The 19898-nt window shown below is 35.1% G+C and overlaps 1 protein-coding gene across 1 annotated transcript in view; it reads left to right on the top strand.

Annotated features, from left to right (window-relative positions):
• MSH4 (mutS homolog 4) overlaps positions 1-19313 on the top strand; it is a gene marked incomplete at both ends in the record, with an annotated part of 29084 nt that extends 9771 nt beyond the window's left edge. Inside the window, 16 exons of the mRNA XM_082314299.1 lie at positions 169-284; positions 919-1092; positions 3493-3665; positions 4434-4501; positions 8421-8495; positions 8920-8984; positions 9535-9704; positions 11194-11330; positions 11762-11865; positions 12696-12820; positions 13091-13291; positions 14515-14633; positions 15184-15312; positions 16818-16992; positions 18693-18781; positions 19128-19313. Of these exons, the coding sequence (XP_082170425.1) occupies positions 169-284; positions 919-1092; positions 3493-3665; positions 4434-4501; positions 8421-8495; positions 8920-8984; positions 9535-9704; positions 11194-11330; positions 11762-11865; positions 12696-12820; positions 13091-13291; positions 14515-14633; positions 15184-15312; positions 16818-16992; positions 18693-18781; positions 19128-19313 (2106 nt within the window). The remainder of the gene's footprint in view (positions 1-168; positions 285-918; positions 1093-3492; positions 3666-4433; positions 4502-8420; positions 8496-8919; positions 8985-9534; positions 9705-11193; positions 11331-11761; positions 11866-12695; positions 12821-13090; positions 13292-14514; positions 14634-15183; positions 15313-16817; positions 16993-18692; positions 18782-19127) is intronic.
• Between the last annotated feature and the right edge of the window lie 585 nt (positions 19314-19898).

Genomic DNA, 19898 nt, shown 5'->3' with positions numbered 1-19898 from the left:
GCTTGCTTGTGCTAATAAGCTAGAATGAATACTTCTACAAAGTCAGATTGCTGAATAACTTGGTAGATTTTCTTGGGAACACATATCACTAGAAAAATAAAGAAGTCTGTCTGATGAAAAATTCTCTAACCTTTTAAACTATTTGCTTCTCCCCCCCCATCTTCACAGAATGTGACTTTTACAACTGTCCAGAGAAAATACTTCAATGAAACAAAGGGTTTGGAATACATAGAACAATTGTGTGCATCTGAATTCAGCACCATTTTCATGGAAGTTCAATCAAAGTATGTTTAAATAAGGAAAAAGCATACTGTGTCCGGATAAGTTTCTAACAGCTTTTTACATACTTAGCATACAAGTCTGTGGCTTGTTGCAGAAGTTAGAAAATCATAAGAGAGCTGTTCTTTTCTTTTGCCCTCCGGTGTTTCTGATATATCTAGAAACTTAAATAGAAAGCCCAGTACAGGTTTGGTTTTTTTTTTTGAGTTTTCACAGCTTTCCACTTTCTCCTTTTCATTCTTTCCTTAAAGATACAACTTAACAGCTACAATTGCCTTTCTTTCTGGCCTCAGGAAATGTTTTCCTTGTACCAACAATTTTAAGTAGTGATACTTGGTGACCTGGGTCTTCATTTCAAGTCACATGTTACTACTGAAATATATACGTTCACAATACCAGCTATGTAGTGTGGGGTGTCAAGTGTATAGAGGCTCAAACATCCATGAATGTTTGATTTACATGCATGTACGTGCACTATACATGGGTTAGTGCATATTTAGAACATACTGCTTTTTCAGTGCTATCAATCCCAGTAGCTGTCAAGGAGAAGTGTGAATGTGATTTCTGTAGTGCACCGCTTGGTTTTGTGGTATTTAAATAGCACTATTCAACATTCATTAAAGATTGTTTCTTTCCAAGGTACTACTGTCTTGCAGCTGCTGCAGCTTTGCTAAAATATGTTGAATTTATTCAGAATTCAGTTTATGCTCCTAAATCACTCAAAGTGCGTTTCCAAGGGAGCGAGAAAACAGCTATGATAGATTCATCATCAGCACAAAATCTTGAACTAGTAATTAATAACAGAGATTCTCGGTAAGGATATTGAAGTTTACAAATTACACTTTTATGAAGTTGTATTTCACCACGTTTCCTTGACGTTTGTGTCAAAGAGCTGACCATTACGTTTATTTCTGTATGACAAAACTTATATACCATTCAGAGCTGTTAAAAAATACTTGGACGGAGAATTGCATTACAATTCAGCACAAAATTTCTAGCATAGGAAATCCTACAAGTGAATTGCAGGAAGAGATGATACATAGTCATCTTTACATTGATGTCTATATTTTATTCAAACTTACAAATGATGTTGATGCAAAATTTCAGATTGTGAAATGAAAGAGGCAACATTTCTGCAAGGAGTTGCTTATGTTGGATTAAAATGCCTAGGTTTTATTCATTTTACACAAGTTAAACACTCCAGGCTGAAAGGGTGTTTTGTTTTCCTTTGGCTCTAAGGAATAGTGGCAAACAAAGTCATTTCTATAACGATGGTCATGTGCAATGTGATACTTGATTGCATGGTAGCTCCCCACAATGAGAAGAGTGCTTGGAGCACTTCCTTCACCAGCAGTTACTTGCCTTCTAGGCAGAAGAAGCTGCAGGGCTTACCTTCTCAAGACTGTTATACTTCTGGTTAGAAAGAGAAAGACTTGGAACTTGCACTTTGCTGCCTGCCAGGTTCTAAGATCCATCTCTGTTTAGAAGTCCACTTGTCACCCTGATAGAAAAAGGGGAGCCTGGAGATTTGTCACTCTCCAACTATTACTCAGGAGAGCTTTCCACTTCAAGAGATGTCATAGAATCATTGAATGGCTTGGATTGGAAGGGACCTTTAAAGATGATCTAGTTCCAACCTCCCTGCTGTGGGCAGGGAGATCTTTGACTAGATCAGTCGTCCTTACCCTTCTGCCACTGCTCTTTTTTTTTTATTTTTCATTTCTCTTTTTTAAAATTTTTGTGGGGATCGTGGAGTACACACGATCTGTTCTTCAGAAGTGGGTGGTAACTATAGTTTCTTTCTGTCATGCTCTGCCCCCAGTTCCTTCTTGTTTGCTCCGTTGCTTCATATGTAACTGCAGGAGGCAGCCACTCTAAGATTGGTACACTCGGAGCTTTCTCTGAAAGCTGCTTCTAATTCCACAGATGGTTTTGAGAGGAAGGAGGTCACAGGAGGAACTGAGCAACAGTAAACCGCTTTAAGGTTCTCTTTTTTTTTTTTTAGCATTATTGCTGCAGAATTTTTGCTGATGCAGTGGCAAGTTTGAATCAGGCCATACACAGCTATTTCCCTTATGTGGATCTTACTCCTAAAGCCTGGTTAGATATCGTTGTATCAGATATTAACAGGTAAAAGTTAATAGTACAGGCACACACCAGAAGCACCTAAATCAAGTTCTTGTGCCAGTATTCATTCTGGAGGGGCTTGTCTCTGTTCATTTACTGTATAGAGAAATGAGCCCTCAGTTGCTTAAAGGTAGGCAGCGTGGATACTATCCCAAATGTAGAGTTCCCCTTAAGTGTTGTCATGAGTTGCATCTTATGGTAAATGTCCTTAATAAAACTGGGGTTTAATTTCCGCCTTTTTTAATTCTCTTGACTATTGCTTTGTTCTTTTATACTATGGTATTTCAGGAGTTTCTGTACTATCTATCTATCTGTATGCTGTTTGTTTTGTATACTTGTATCAGATTTCTTCCTATTCAAGTTCTGTTTTCAATCAATATGTTTATATGGCCCCAGTGTTCTCATTTCCCATCTTTCAAGCCAATAGCATTGAAGGTTTCAGGTTTCTAAAACTGTTTAGGTATGTACTAGATGTAAATATTATAGGCTGTTTATTTTAAACAGATACAATCAGTCCTTAAGTATGAGACCGTGAGATGTGTAACATGTAAAAGCCATGAACATGAAAACAATATTTATAAATCGTAAGCATGTTATTTCGCTCCTGTATTGACTGTAAGTCAGTTCTTTAAAATCAAAGCTTATTTCTCTCTTGGACTTCCAAGTATTGTAAATCATTTTCAGAAATGTATTTTAATGAAAATGTGCTGATTAGTATTTGATCTCAGATTATAATTTGTAGGGTTTGTTTGTTTTTAATTAGTTCAATTGAGAGGAAAAATGTGAACTGCACCACTGCAGTAGGAATGGAATACTGCTACAAAAAATGAGAAAAATACTGAGTACAAATGTATTTCTATACTTTGGAAAATGATATAATGAAGCCTAATATTATATTAAATTACATTAAATTACGTGACTTCCTAAACTGCTGTAGTTCATGTAATATGCATGGCAAGGAGGGAGGTGCTAAGCATCCCAAAAGCATGCCTCAAATTTGTAGGATGGTCTTACCTGAAAATGTTACTTGACATTTACCATCTTTATTTTGTGAGCGTATCCTTCACATGTATTTTGTTTTCAAAGGAATGGTCACACGCTTTTTGGCGTCCTAAATTACACTAAAACTCCAGGTGGAAGTCGAAGACTTAGATCCAATATCCTGGAGCCACTAGTTGATGCTGAAACAATTAACATGAGACTGGACAGTGTTCAGGAATTACTCCAGGATGAGGAGCTCTTTTTTGGTCTTCAAGCAGGTAGTAGTTTATTTTTTAATACATAGTATTATGTTTCTTTTTAAACATTTTTTCTAATCTATGAAAGTATGCAGTGTGACTCAGTATGTTTGAAAAGTATTTTTTGAATGATTTGTCAGGTGACACTTATGTAGTGGACACTTAATTTTTTGAAGTAATCTTTATTATGATAGTGATATTTTTCTCAAGTATTTTGCTAAGAAAAGTGAGTTTGTCTGATAAAGTGGATAGAAGTCAGTGAGCCAATAGCTTTTTCGAAGAATTTGAGTTTGTCTCTTTATGGCTAGATATGCACTATGTTGGAAGTATACATAATGTATACATTTAAAACAAATAAAGACATTGCTCATTTAATACTTGTTGTGTATGCATATTTTTTCCCATTGCTTCATAAAACATAGTGGTTCAGACAAATGTAAAAAAAAAAATAATACCAGAGTATGAGTTAGTCCACCTGAAGTTGGATCATGTAATCTTAATCTTTATCACAAAAGAAATGATTCAGTCTAACAAAAAGAATATTGCTGGATTGATATATGTCCACCTGTACAATAATCAGTACATGCTTAGGTATAGTAAGTATAGCTATGACAAAATAATTTAGATAGCAGTTATTTTTAACCTGTTTTTTTCCCCTGGTCAATAATTTGTGAAGATAGAATGAAAGAAAAAGATTAGCATAAGTATCAGTAATAGTGTGCATTGAAAAAAAATAGAGTTTATTACAATTTGAGTTCAGTTTCTGATCTGTTTACTTTTGTTTTACAGTTATCTCAAAATTCCTGGATACAGAACAACTACTTTCAGTTTTGGTACAAATTCCAAAGCAGGATACAGTATGTTTTGAAACACACCTTAGATGATCAGTTATCTGGCTATAACATGCAATATATAAATGTGATATCTATAAATATGCATGATATGATAAGAAAAAGCCTTCACGTTAAAAAGACATGGAATAATGTTATTGTAGATTGAGCGTATATCTTATTTTACAGCAGTAGAAGATTCTCATAGGAGAATCTGAGAAAAATTTGGGTTTTCTTCAATATCGCAATTTATGCAAATTGACTCCCCAAAATGTTTACTTTTTCATCACTCCCCACCTTTATTCTTCATAAGTGTACACCCTATTTGACAGTACTAGGATGAGAGAGAGGAATTTTCTTCACATCAGCATAAAAGTGTATAACAGAAATTTACTCTCTCTCTCATTTTTGGAGGTTAATACAATTTTTGATAGCCTAAAGAAAATTAAGCATCTTTCTTACTAGAAATTAAATAATTTCTTAGTTTTCATGTAATACAAATCAATAGAAATTAGTCTTTATTTCGTGAAAAATGATTTTGAAAAAGGTTCTTAAGAAGCACTCTGACTTTGCTCAGCTGTGCTTATAATACAGATAAATCTGTATTCAATTACTAAGTCAATCGTGTAAACATACAAAGCCAGAAATGGGACTTACCTGTTAGTTTCCAAGACACAGACATTGTATGAGCTAAGCGCAACTTTTTCATGCAGGAGTTGTGTTTCCTCTGAACAACAACCAGCTGACGGAAAACAATGTACTCACTTGCACAGCGTAAGCAGTACCAAATGAGACAGAATTTTCCCTTACGCTCTCTGTTCTCATAAGCAGAGAACGTTACGTCTCAAGCACACACAGTGAGATACCTAGGTTATGAATACTGTCCGGAAGTCCCTTCTACATCCAGTTGTCAACTTGACCCATGCTTCTCTGTTAACCTTTGAATGCAAGGAATAAGTAATGCATTGGAGAACTGATTACTCTTAAGTTTTCTCAGGGTCCTGTCTCATGGATTAAAAGAGTGCCCTGCTCTTACCAGTTACCTTGAATCACACATCTTACAAGGCAGACCAAAATGAAATGCAGATAAAAGCATTTATCCATAAAAGCATAACTAAACAATAAAGCTATAAATGCTTACAACAACATAGTTTAGTTGAAAGACAAGTAATACTTTTATCTGCTTATGTTAAGGCTCCATCAGGAAGGTATTTTATCCCTTATCGATTTGGCAGTGGCAGCTATGGTTTCAGTCTGTGCGAGTGCCTTATGCCTCATGTTGCATCCATTAGATTGCATTCAGGAACTTGACCAACAGAGAAGGCTTCCATCACAGATCACCTTTGGGAGAATTACTGAATACACCTTCAGATTCAAGTTCCTTAGAACGCTTCTTTCTTCCTCAGAATTTATAGCAAATTTCCCCTTTGGAGACTTTTAGGACCTTGAGGCAGATTTAATCTTTTGCCTTGAAAATCATGCTGTAACGTTTTTAACCAGGAGATAGTTGTGATTAATTAAACTAAGGTTTCTCTTCCTTCAGCGTGCCAGTCTGTCTTTGTTAGACTGGAGATCAGCTCCTGTTCATAACTAGTTTTTAAAACAAAAAGTGCCAAAGGGGATATAAAAGCTCGCTCCCTCCTAGTGACTATTAAAGTGTTTCAAAGAAAAAAATTTTTTTTTTTTATCAGACCTTGCCTCGTATATCAATCTGTACATTAACACATGCAATACAAATATCAAAACAGGATAAATACATGTAGCTTACTACTGGATCTTGGTTGAGACCAGGCCATGATAGTTAACCACAGTGAGCTTGAGATAACTGCACCTCAACTTTTTTCTACTAAGCATGTTGTAACCATTCCATTATAAGTTACATTTGCCTACTGTACTTGAGTAGGATATTTCTGCCAATGCTTTTGAGGCTTATGCTTGCCTGTGTTGATGCTGGTATGCCAGCATCATAGATACTTACAACTCTTTCACTTCTCGGTGTCTTCTCACATGCTCACTTACCTGCTTAGATAAATGACTTGTCTAATGCCAGTTAAAGAAATCAGGTACAGACTCCAGCAGGACTGTAATGAATGCAGATAAATCTCTTTAATCACGTATCCAAAAAGCTGAACGTTTATTCCTCTCAGCTTTCCTTGTAGAGATCTGTAACATAAATGAAAGATCAGCTGTATGACTAAAACTGTCAGACTGGATGCCTTTATGTATGCATAGGACCATGTACACCAAACTTCTAACTGCAGTGTTTTAAATCTTGACTGCCTCCAATATAGCAGAGCTTACTATTCATGCAACAGACATGTTCATTCAAGTGCTAACTCAGTTGCTTTTATCAAATGCTAGATTAACACATTCAGTATGTTCCACTTCCACTCTGCATAAAAATTTTCATTGCAAAATGTTCCACCAGTCAACAGATGAGCTGCTCATCTGAAAAGCCTACACTTTCAATCACTAGAAGTATGAGTGGTATGTTCAACATGAGCGTGCTCTCATCCTAAGATGACCATCAACTGACAATCTTGCTGAGATGTGTTACTTCAAAAATCATGTCATTGGTAAAATCAAGTACTTCCTCTTATGAAATCTGCATATATAAGCAAATTAAAGGTATCTGGACAAAAAAACAAAAAACGGATTTCCTTAAAAGACTATTTTGTCTCAATCATGAAGGATCCTTAGAAGTTGGATCAGCATCCATCTTCTGGTGGAAATGATGATCACCTGCTCTGGATTACTTGATCACCCATCTGAAGAACAAATTCAACAGATTCTGTGCCTGATGAAGTTCCAGGCATGTGACAGGTTGATTCCTTCTCTTAGAGGGAGAAGGTACCAGTTTTTTTGGTTTAAATGAACTTCCAGGAAATACAAAAGTTAAACTAGGGCTGATCCACTGACATAGCGCTTAAATCTGTAGGACTTGTGTCTCAAGCACAAAAACTAAGTCAACCACTTCTCTGAATCATCATTCTTCACCTATGAGAGTGACTGTGGACAAACTAATTTCAGATGCTGTAAAGGGTAGGCTTGCATTTTAGTCATTAATGAATCATAAAGAAGTAACATTATATAGAAGAGGTATCAACTATGGTTGTATTCATTCATTTTCTCCCTTTGACCCTAAAGTGCAGCATGTACAAAGATCCACTTTTAACACCAGTTCAGTTAAAGTTCCTATAAGAACTATTTTAGCAAAGGTACATTCCATTATGAGATACCAACTCTTCACGTATTACCATATCTGTCCTTTTGATGTCTGATTCCATCAAGGGACTTAGACCCCATATTTATTTGCAGATTATGATTCTTCTGTTCATACATTTAGCATTGTTTAGTCCTATCTTTTACAGAAAACAGCTTTATATAGGAGGTAAGGTAAGGCAAGAGACGCCCTCTACCACAAGAGTAGAGTTACTATATACGAACGAGAAAAGATTTCACATGGGGTCATACTCCTGTGTTCATGTTGAAAACTGACACTAGATTTTGTTTGGAACGAAACAATGTGCTTATCTATGTTGGTTTCTTAAAATCTTCTCACACAGTGCATAGGTACTGCATATGCTATGCCTTAATATCAGCAGTAAAATTCTTTATCATAAATGTTAATGGGGCATACAAAACAAGGTAGAATGTGTATGTGGACAAAACATTTTGAAGAGCAGTCATTATTGTAAGCAAAATTTTTAAACATTTATTGGATTTTTTTTTAATTACATGGGCAGATGTTTAAGGATATAAATACATTAACCAAAGATAAGTCAACTAAATTGGGTTATGTTGTGATTAACAGCATTTATGAAAAGGGCTATGCTTGTTAATTGCAATGCATAATGTATTCACTTTTAAAGAGCCTACAAGCTATGTAGAGCTTCTATAGAGCAGACATACAAACACCTCCAATATTTGTAAAATTTTTCAACAGGTTAAAACTGCTGAATCAAAAATAACTAATTTAATCTACTTGAAGCATACTCTAGAACTTGTGGAGCCTCTAAAAGTAAGCCGTCTCTGTCTTTTTTTTTTTATAAAGTACAGACTGTTTTGTTCTTACTTTTATACAGTGCAGTTTGTTAAATTTCTTAGAATATAGAATATCTCAAGTTGGAAGGGACCAATAAGGATCATCAGGTCCAAAAAAAAAAAAAAAATTATATCTTACTGAACACAATATTGCCAACATAGTCCGTTATTCTTAAGCCAATTGAAAATATGCATTTGAGTCTAATATTCTTAAGAACTAGATTCCTACCATTACCTGAATAATTGATTTTCTAACAAATATTTAACTGAAACTCCTGCTCAGATTCCGTAAGCTGTGTATGCAGCTCCTAATAAGCCTCAGTGAATCTATGAACTTTCAGTCTTTTAAAAGGGCTACAAAAAGAAGTAACTGTTCATGTTCATGTTTTAATCATCAACAGGCTGCTTTAAGAAGCTGTAACACACCACTGCTAAAGGCTTATTACAATTCTCTTGAAGATACAAGGTATCTATCATAATACTTTAGCTGGTATGTTAGAAACTCTCATCTTAAAAATGTCTGTAAGATTAAAGATGTTGCATCTGTGCTTATTTGTAGTTACAGGTATAGCTCAATTCTTTTGCCTAAAAGCTGATTTTAACTGTCAAAAATTCTAATTTTCAACTAACAAACAAATGCAGGGGAAAAAGCAAAACAGAAAGTTAGCTGTGATACTGCAATTGCTGATGAACTGCACTCCATTAGAAATAATTCTGAAAAGACAGAAGTAGTGGTTTCCTAGAGTCCCCATAATAATGCAAAATTCAACTGTTGCCTGTCTATTTGAGAAATAATTTATGTCCCCCAAGGATTTGTATGACATCTTTGGTCAGACTTGGGTATAGTCATACTTCATTCTGAGGCAAAAATAGACATGAAATTTAGTGTTTGGTTTTAACAGTAGATAATTTGCTTCAGTTATTTGTAATACTCTTATTTGTAATTTTGGGGTGATATTGCAAATAAAAATAATAAAGTATTATGTAGCTAATTAGCAATACAACTAATATTGCAGATTTGGAATTATACTTGAAAAGATTACAACTGTAATTAATGACGATACAAGGTACACAAAAGGATGTCTGAGTATGAGGACCCAGAAATGCTATGCTGTTAAGCCTAACATCAATGAATTCCTTGACATAGCTCGTAGAACATACACAGAGATTGTTGATGACATAGCAGGTATTTCTAAAGCAAGATTTTTATTTATTTGGAGTTCAAAGTACATTGCACCTGGCATATAGAAGCCATGTAGTCATATGTATTATAACCTCATATGTAAAAAGTATTTAGTATTAGTATAAACTGGTTGTCACTGATAAGTAACTGAAGTACTTTTGAGATACATATTGAGATTCTCCTTTTGTAGATAAAAACTCAGTTTTATTTTAATGAAGTTGAACAATTATATTGTGATTCCTGTATTTAAAACTGTTGCTCCTTATCTTCTGAAAGATCTGAAAAAGTTAAAGTAATGTAACAGAACAATTCCAACTAAAACATTCTGCATAAAACATGTAAATCTTTGTTTTAGCTTCTTGAATTAAAATATCTGAGTTCTTTGTTCTTTATATTTTAAGGAGTCATGGTCTATCTGTGGACTACTTTTTAGCCAAGCTATTAAGAGTTGGAAAATACAAACAAAAGGAATTTTAGCATAATGTCTGTTACTGTGCTTTAGTAACCTTCCTGTTTCTCATTAAGTCAAAACAGAAGAAAAAAAAATATCTTCTGAAATGGATCTCCTTTTTTTAGTATAAAATGTTGATTTCTAGCTAAAGGACCATCTTCTTAGTTTACTGTATAATTGGAAACTTAAAAGATCACCAGAAACTTTAGCATCTGTCGTATGTTGTGAGCTTCTTATTTCAAGGTTCTCTCTGTGTTCAAGGCCAGGTTGGATGGGGCTTTGAGCAAGCTGATCTAGTGAAAGATGTCCCTGCCCATGGCAGGGGGGTTGGACTAGATGATCTTTAAAGGTCCCTTCCAACCCCAACCATTCTATGATTCTATATCCAGAGTGTCCTCAGTTGTTAGTCTACATGGTGAGCGGTTGGAACATGAGAGTGGGCAAGCTTAGAGCAATGAGCAGCAGGGAAACACCACTAAGTAACTTCATCCTTTCTTCTCACAGGAGTGCCACACTATTACCCTCTTTGCAGTATTCCTCTGTCATCTAACAATTTCCCACATATGGTATCTTCTCAGCTAGGAACAAAGTAGATTTAAGGGGGGATTACAAATGTAAAGCATTACCCTCAGTCTGGGGAAAGAAGATTGCTCAGAATCATGAACTGCTTAAAAACTGAGAGTCCCTAGTCTACAGTTCATATTCTGTCTCCTGATTAGACACTGACGCTAAGTGCTTGAGCAAACTTTCCTTTCCATAGTTAGGCCCGCCTGGGAGTTGGTCAAATGCATGAATTGTCTTTAAAGAACACATGAATTTATCTGATTCTCCACTGGAATTTTTTCCCAATAGCTTTATGCAGCCAGATTTGTTACATTAATATGTTACTTAAAGGCCTTTTTGTCTTGTTACTTACCTGACACATTCAACGCCTATAAATCACATTAACAGTATGCATCTTTGTACCAACACAAACATGTATGTCTGTGTATGCACATGAATGTATGTAATTTGACTCAAATCTTTATTTGTGGTATGTAGGTATGATAACACAACTTGCAGAAAAGTACAACCTACCAATGAAAACAAGTTTCAGCTCTGCTCGTGGATTTTTTATCCAGATGAATGTTGATTGTTCAACATTACCCAATGGCCAACTTCCTTCTGAATTTACAAAGGTATCTGTACGAGATATGTTTTTTCATAATATGTTTGTATATTTAATGTATATAAAAAGGTATAATACATTATTAAAAGACACATACAGTAATTTAAGCAACAATTAAAATAATTTCAGTGAAGATATCTAGAAGTAAATGAAGGTATAATTAGTATGTTTTTATAACTGCTCTATTTCTAGTTATACTTAATATAGTCAGAAATGTGCAATTACATGCAATTATGTTGTGTGTAAATATAAATTTGTATGTCTTGCTGATAACTGCATTCTCTTATATGGATTTTTCATAAAAATTTATATGGGAACAATGAAACCAGGCATTGTTTTTTCCACTTTTCTCCCCTGTATTGTTTCCAGTTTGCTTTGTATAAATTGTTTTTGTTTCTGATAATGTGGCAAGTTCTTATTGTTGGTTTGAATTCCCTGTAGATCACTAAAATGAAAAACACATATAGCTTCACTTCAGCAGATTTAATAAAAATGAATGAAAGATGTCAGGAGTCCCTGAGAGAAATATATCATATGACCTACTTGTAAGACCATTTAAAACTATTTAATATTTGCTGACTACATCTATTTTGTCCAATTAACAGCTAATTACATGTTTTCTTAAAGCTATCTTTCTGTTAAGTTATGGCTACTTACAGAAATAATCCAAAGCAACACTGATCAAGTGTACTTCCTGAGACAAAAAAACCCACAAAATGCGTATTGTATTAAATGTGATTACAAACATATAGGTGTTTATTAATAAGGGTGGCCATCATATTTATTAAATGTTTATGGGTGAATTATCTACACAAAATGACACAATGAACGTGTATAGTTTTGTAATGCAGAATCGTGACTTTTAATCAGTTCCTTGCATTTACAGTAGTACCATCTGTTTCTGTATTTTGTCCTTGCTGCATGTCATGTTGCTCTGCTATTTCAGAAGACTTACTAAGTGTAATGTTGCATGTCAATTTTATGGAAATTCTTTCTAGAAACCATGTGGAGTTTTTATTAACCTGAAGGCCTAAGGGAATTAGAGTCACATTTGTTGTGTTAATAAAACATACTTGATTCCATAGCTATATTTTTAGTTCATTCTCTTTGTGAAGCTTTCTTATGAGCTGTTGGTATTTGAGCTATGTGTCCTGTGTCTGATAGCAGAATTTGATCTGAGATGATGGTATAAGATCTTAATTTGCTTCAAAGAAATTTATACATTCGCTTGCATCTGGCAGAGATGATTGCATGTTAGGAGTAACCTCCCATCCTAATGTATGCAGTATGAACTTTATTAACTTGCTTTATTTCTGTAAGTTGTATAAAGGGACAGTATGTACTGTGCAACAACTAAATCAGTGTCTTATTTCAGAATAGTGTGTAAACTACTGAACGAGATCTATGAACACATTCATTGCCTGTACAAGCTGTCTGACATTGTGTCAATGCTGGATATGCTGCTTTCATTTGCCCATGCCTGCACTCTTTCTGATTATGGTACGTTTCTTTTTTGATTCCATCATGGGCCAGATGAAGACCCTCCTGTTGGAGAACATCCAAGCTGTTTTGTCTGGTTCTCCAATTGCTAAGCCCATGTCATTTATTTTTCTGGATCTCAGTAGGCTTTAAGTGAGTGTCTCTGGTCTATCCTTGCCAGCGTTGTGCTGATGCTCTGCAAGAATTACTTTATTTGAAAATGCACTAGTTTAATAATGTAAAGGTTTCCATACTAACTCTGCAATGTTTTATATCCTTTTTCTCATTTAGTTCGTCCAGAATTTACAGATACTTTAGCGATCAAGCAGGGATGGCATCCCATTCTTGAAAAGATAGCTATGGAAAAACCTGTGTCTAACAACACATATCTGACAGAGGGTAACAATTTTGTCATTATTACGGGACCAAATATGAGTGGAAAATCAACATACCTAAAACAGATTGCTCTCTGTCAAATTATGGCACAGATTGGTGAGTAAGAGTCTACTGTATTAGTAAATCTTCTGCAGCACATTTATTGTTTTTTAGTTAAAAATATTTATGAAGTTGAATGATTTGGCTTCTGCAATAAGATTCTGTCTAAATAGTAACAGGTAATTTTTAGTCTGTTTGCTCCTACCAGCTCTTGTGTCACTAACAGAGGCCACTGCAAGGTTTTGGGTCTGCCATTGGAAACTTATGGGGCCCCGTCTGTGTATCTGGAAGCCTCCCCAGTCTGTCTTTAGGAGAAGCACAGTTATATGCTTCAGTTCTTTGGAGCACCTTAACCCAGTCTAGCACCTCATGCTAGATTGATAGCGAGTGTCCTTGCAGTATGCCTGTCGGGCTACATATATGTTAGTCATCCAAAAGGAATAGATGAACTTGAGCATACCTCAGTTATGTAGAGAAACATGCTTACAGCCAAGTAGAATTAATAGATAAATAATCAACTATTTCAAATAAAAGTAGTAATAAATACTGTAAGGTTCTATCACTAAAATTATAGAAGTAAAACAAATATTTCTAAAGTCTAACTGAGACTTATCCCTATACTCAGGAATTCCTCATGATTTTTACCTTAAAGATAAAGGTAACGCTGGTAGCACAGGAGAAAGACCTTAATAGGCTGACCCTGACTCTACTAGAATGAAACTACTTAGCAGTGGAGAATAAAATTTGTCCACCATGTGTTTGTGGGTCCAGTCCTGAACAACTGCAAGTTTTTCAGGAATTGCTCTCAAAAACATGAGTTAAATATGAATAAAGGAGACTGTAAAGTCTTTTGGCAGGTTTCCTGTTCTTTTCTATTCAATAAAACTAATAAGCCTCAAAGTCTGATAAAGGCAATATAATCTTGGTTTTGGGAAGCTAAGATTTCTTGGGATTAGTAACTCAATGGCTACAGAAATGTAAATTAATCCTAGTGTTTATTCTCTCTTTTGCATCCTTTTAGACTGACACACAGCTTCAGGCATATGATTTCTTAATGTTTTACTGATAAGCTTCTTTAGTTATGGTATCTATATAATAATTTTTTCCTATAAAGTAATAGTAAACATAATCTTATGAAACTTTATAGAATAAGATATATTCTCTACAGTGCATAAAGACCAAGTGTAAAACTGGAGTTTTTTTTTCCCCGCTGACATATTGAGGCAAATTGGCATTTGTCACACTGATATGAGAAAACTTGTATTTTACTTGTTTTGTAGGTTCTTATGTCCCAGCAGAGTATTGTTCTTTTCGAATCGCAGAGCAGATTTTTACCAGAATAGGTATGGATGATGATATAGAAACAAATGCATCAACATTCATGAAAGAAATGAAAGAGGTATTAAACATAGCTAATCCAGGGTCCAAGGCCCATTTTTACTGTTAAGCTAATAGAAATTGTACTAGTATATTTCCACTGAAAGAGTGTACTTTGAAAAGTAGTCAAAAATTCAGCTTTCATCTGTTACTTTGATGATAAACCACAGAAAACCGGGCATATTTAAAAAAAAAAAGATATCCCAATACAAGTAAAAATCAGTGCTCTGTTGGACAGTACTTTCAACGTTTTGTTATTTCTTAGACCTTAAATGATTATTTCTAGGAGCCTAAGCCCTCTCAATTCCCTCTCCCAAACTGATGATTTTGAGGGAAATTGATATGTTCAATGGAAAAGAGAGTGCTGTAGTATGAGTCTTTGCTTGATTAGAATTGACAGCTATTTGAAATCTGTGAAAAGCTAAAATTTGTGGATCTGACAAGATCTTTTTAAATTTCTGCATTAAGTTTCATCTGAATAACACAAAGTATTCCCATTAGCAGCAGTATTCCTCTTAGGGTTTTTAAAAAATGCATTTATAGGAATGATAACACATTAAATATTTTCCTAGATAACATACATCATACAAAATGCTAATGACAAATCACTCATCATAATTGATGAACTTGGCAGAGGTACCAGTGCTGAAGAAGGTATTGGCATTTGTTATGCTGCCTGTGAATATCTGTTGAATTTAAAGGTAATTGTTTTGAAAAAAAATTAAACCTTATAATTATTTTGTCATGCTGAAAGTAAATATAGTATTTTTTTCATAATTTAACTTCAGTTTTGTAGAGATTTCTTGCCTAAATATGATATTTTTCATAACTAGTGAATAGTAAGAATTACAGTGATAGAGAAAAAATGCTGACATAAACTGCACTTCTGTTCACTGGTTGTAATTTAACCCCAGTAGGCAGCTAAACACCACCCAGCCACAGTGGGATGGGGGAGAGAGTCGGAAGGGTAAAAGTGCAAAAACTCGTGGGTTGAGATAAAGACAGTTTAATAGGTAAAGCAAAAGCTGCGCACACAGGCAAAGCAAACCAAGGAATTCATTCACTACTTCCCATCAGTAGGCAGGTGTTCAGCCATCTCCAGGAAAGCAGGGCTCATCATGCGTAACGGTTACTTGGAAAGACAAACGCCATCACTCCGAATGTCCTCCCTTTCCTTCTTCTTCCCCCAGCTTTATATGCTGAGCATGACGTCATATGGTATGGAATAGCCCTTTGGTCAGTTGGGGTCAGCTGTCCCGGCTGTGTCCCCTCCCAGCTTCTTGTGCACCCCCAGCCTGCTCGCTGGTGGGGTGGGGCGAGAAGCGGAAAAGGCCTTGATGCTGTTCAAGCACTGCTCAGCAACAACTGGAACATGGATGTGTTATCAACATAGTTTTGGTCACAAATCCAAAACATAGCCCCATACAACCTACTATGAAGAAAATTAACTCTATCCCAGCCAAAACCAGTACACTGGTCACCATCTCTTTCCAGCTTGCTTGCAAGCTTGCATTTCTGTCTCGACAGAGAATAACCCAGTCTCTTTAGTTTTGCTTAGTACAGCTTTGTATGCTGGAATGTTAAAGGTGAACCTCTCTACCTGGCTGTTATCTTTCCAAAGTACAGTGGTAGTTCCACACAACTTACAAATTGGTCACACAGGTCAGAGGCTTGTTTAGAAAAGTGGAAGATGGTTTTAGATGGGTTGGAAGTTTCACCTCTATTACTAGATACGTGATCAACCTCAGGTTGTTGTCAGCTTTTTGAAGTAAGCGCGTAGGTGTTCAGTTTCTCACCAGAGTTTGTTCAGAGTACTTTTGCGGTTTGGTTTGAAAAGCTCAGATATTTTCTGTAGCTGGTACTTTTGGCAAAACATTCCTTGAGAGTATTAAGGCAACAATTTGACAATCATTCAAATTAACCCTAGTCAAATTTTGTAAGCATTATGGATTTCCTATTAACTTCTGATACTCTTTTCCTTCTATTGAGAAAGGAATGGGAGAATCCCCAGTTGGAAGAGATATCCTTGCCAGTGGTAGAACTCATCGCTTAAAGATTTTAATTTGCTTTAGTAATTTAAAGACAGCTTTTCCATGTTTTGGAGGAAAACCTGGACATCTAGGAGATCATTTAATTTTTCTTATTTATTGTAATTTATTTCAGGATCATTTCCAAGCTAAATTTTCTTTCTTGTTTCCTTATTTAGGCTTTTACGTTGTTTGCCACACATTTCCTAGAACTGTGTCATATAGATGCTTTATATCCCAATGTGGAAAATTACCATTTTGAAGTGCAACATGTGAGAAGCAGTGCTGGAAATAAGGAGAAAATTGCTTACACTTATACACTCTCTAAAGGATATACAGAGGAAAAGAACTATGGTAATGGATTCCGCTATGACTTTAACTTAGTAAAGATTACAGAAGATACTATTTCAGTTATTAGGAATCTAACAATATTTTTCTGCTGACAAATTTCTGCTGAGTTTGTATCTCTGTCATAGAGTAACAACTACAGATCTGTAATATGCTCCAAATACTTGTGTGTTTTAAGTAACCATGTAATGAGATAGTAGTTTGGGTAGTATGAAGAACTTACTTACATGAAATTTCATAGTGAAAAAAACATTTTAGTAATGTCGGTAGCTACTTGATTCACCTCTCTTTGAATGAGATGAGCCATTCTGAGCACACAGTACTTGATTTAATCTCTGCTTGTGGAAGCGAGTGAAAGTTCTGGAGAGACTTAAAGCTGTGAATGCTGAGGTTTGTGTTATGTAAAACTCTTATGTGTCTGTCATAAGTAATGATGTATCTGTTAAATAGCAGATTGGCCCTTTTTGATTAGCAAAAAGGAATCAAGTTTCTTTAAAAAAGACAGGAATTTTACTGTGTATCAGCCTAAGGCTATTTTGAGAGGTTCCACTAGAGCATCAGTGTTCTCAGGAAAGCGGGTTTACTTCTCTTTTAACTTTAGAATAAATCATACTGAAGACTGTACAGATTGGCGGATTATGGGTCGATAAAGAAATAAGTGAGTGACAGTATCCCATAACTACATATTTTAAAGAGTTACAGAAATCCGTATGTTTCCAAATACTAGATTCTGAAGTTGGATCCTTCATTTAGGTGACATTTAATCAATAGGAAATTAGCTACACATGACTTTTGCAAGCTAATGGTAACTGAAGACTACAAATTATTCCAGCCAAGTTTCAATTAACTGTACTTAAAACATTTCTTTATCAGAATTTGAGAATAAGTTTCTTTACCTTTGGCAGCACAAGCTCAATTTCAGATGCTACACCATGACTAACTCAGAATAATCGTATGTTTAGAGAGTATTCTCAGAGAACAGGAGACCTTTAGTAACTCAGCGTTGGTGTTTTGGCTTTACCTTACTTGAGCAAAGTTACATTCTAAGAAAGAGTGCAAGGGCTCTTCTTGACCCTTTTTTGTTTTTAACCCTACAGTATTAAAGCACCCGATGAAGCACAGAATTTCCTCAGAACAGCCAGGGCCACAGGCAAAGGAAAAAGTAAAAAAAATCATGTTAGGGCAGAAAAATATATTTTACATCTCTTTCTTACCCTGACTATCTGGCAGTTTGGCTACTGGCAACAGAGTAGAAGTTGGAACATGACATCCATGTCCACTGGATGTCTGGATTTAATGGAGAACGCATTTAGCACAACCTCAGTATTTTCCAGCCTACCAAATTAAAAAACTAAACAGAGAAAGCTGTTAATGCCACTGTGCCATTTTTTTCCTTTAACCCCTAATGTGTTTCATCCTGCCCAATTACAGTATTACCAGCAGTAACTTCATGTGGAAGTGCATCTTAGAGGTAGCATTACAACAAAGTAGACATTTTATTTTGTAATTCTCAAAACCATATTTGTTTATTTTTAAAAAAAGAAAAAAAAAAAGAGACACAAAGAGAAAATGTATATCAAAATTATTTTAATAAAGAGTAAAACTTCACCCTTTAAAAAATAGGCTAGGTTAATTCTGGCAGACATAGTGTGGAAGGTAGGAAAAAAATTACATCAAAAATCCTAATTTGTGTTTTATATGTTTAGGATTAAAAGCTGCAGAAGTTTCCTCCCTACCATCATCTGTAATTTTGGATGCAAAGGAAATCACAAATCATATTGCAAAACAAATCTTGGTATGTAGCAAAAATTTATAATACTGTAATTCACAGTTTGTATAAAACTCAAATATATTTTCAGTTTCTGAAAGGATATAGGATAAGCACTGCCTATGGTTTTATGAAACTAGATTTCATTAAAATTTCTATTTCTGGAACTAGTTGTAAAAGATTATACTGAAGGTCACCATTAGGTGACAACACAAAGCAGTCCTTAGGGTTAAGGAGTATTGGATGTAATGTTAGTGTACAAACCAAGAATCAGGAGATCAGAAATAGGCTGGAAAATAGCTAATATTAGTATTTTAATAATAGAACAGAATTAATTTCATATTTTAATGCATGCGTATGTTCTTAAGAACAGCACAGGCAGAAGAGCACTCCTGAGATGATGAAACAGAGAGCTGTATACCATTTAGCAATGAGATTGGTTCAGACTGCCAGAAATTCTCGATTGGATCCAGACAGTTTGCGTATATATTTGAAAGGCTTGAAGAAAAAGTATGAAGCCAGTTGTCCTGCACCTGGACAAAATGATGAGCAACAGTAATGTGTAACATAGGCTGTTGCTCTAATTTTTATGACTGCAAGATGATTCTGTTTTTTTCCATGGTATTAGAAAACACTGCTTTTCACATGTTTTAAAATTCTTAGTTCTTAGTCTAAATTATCCTCACTACTGAAAGACCATATTCTTCATGGGTTTTTTCCCCAAAACATACCTGAAATAGAAGCATTTACTTTGTATGAGGAACACAGTTCTTTTTGATAATGAACTATATCCCTTTCATTATTTTAGAGACAAAAAAGTTATATAATATTTAGTATTTTCTACGTGATATATCTGGTATTATAGCTTATATCTGATATGAAAGATCTTGCCTAACAAAAAGCAGTCTTTGAAACAGATGGTCCACTTGTCTTGCATAGGCAAGCTCTACTTACACTCTTGAACATGCATCCATAAATCCTGTTGTTCCTTATTCAAGGAGGGTTCTAGCTCCCTCAATCATTATGCTTAATCTAGCATAACGTAGGCAGTCCAGGACTGCTTCCTCTCCTGAACTGGGCAGCCAGAGCTTTTTTGTAACACAGTAACAGCAAATTACTGTGGTATTGACACGTTGATCAGTTT

This window comes from Platalea leucorodia (assembly GCF_965183815.1).
Source record: "Platalea leucorodia genome assembly, chromosome: 5".
NCBI classification, from domain to species: domain Eukaryota; kingdom Metazoa; phylum Chordata; class Aves; order Pelecaniformes; family Threskiornithidae; genus Platalea; species Platalea leucorodia.
This window is presented reverse-complemented; position numbering and strand designations above follow the sequence as displayed.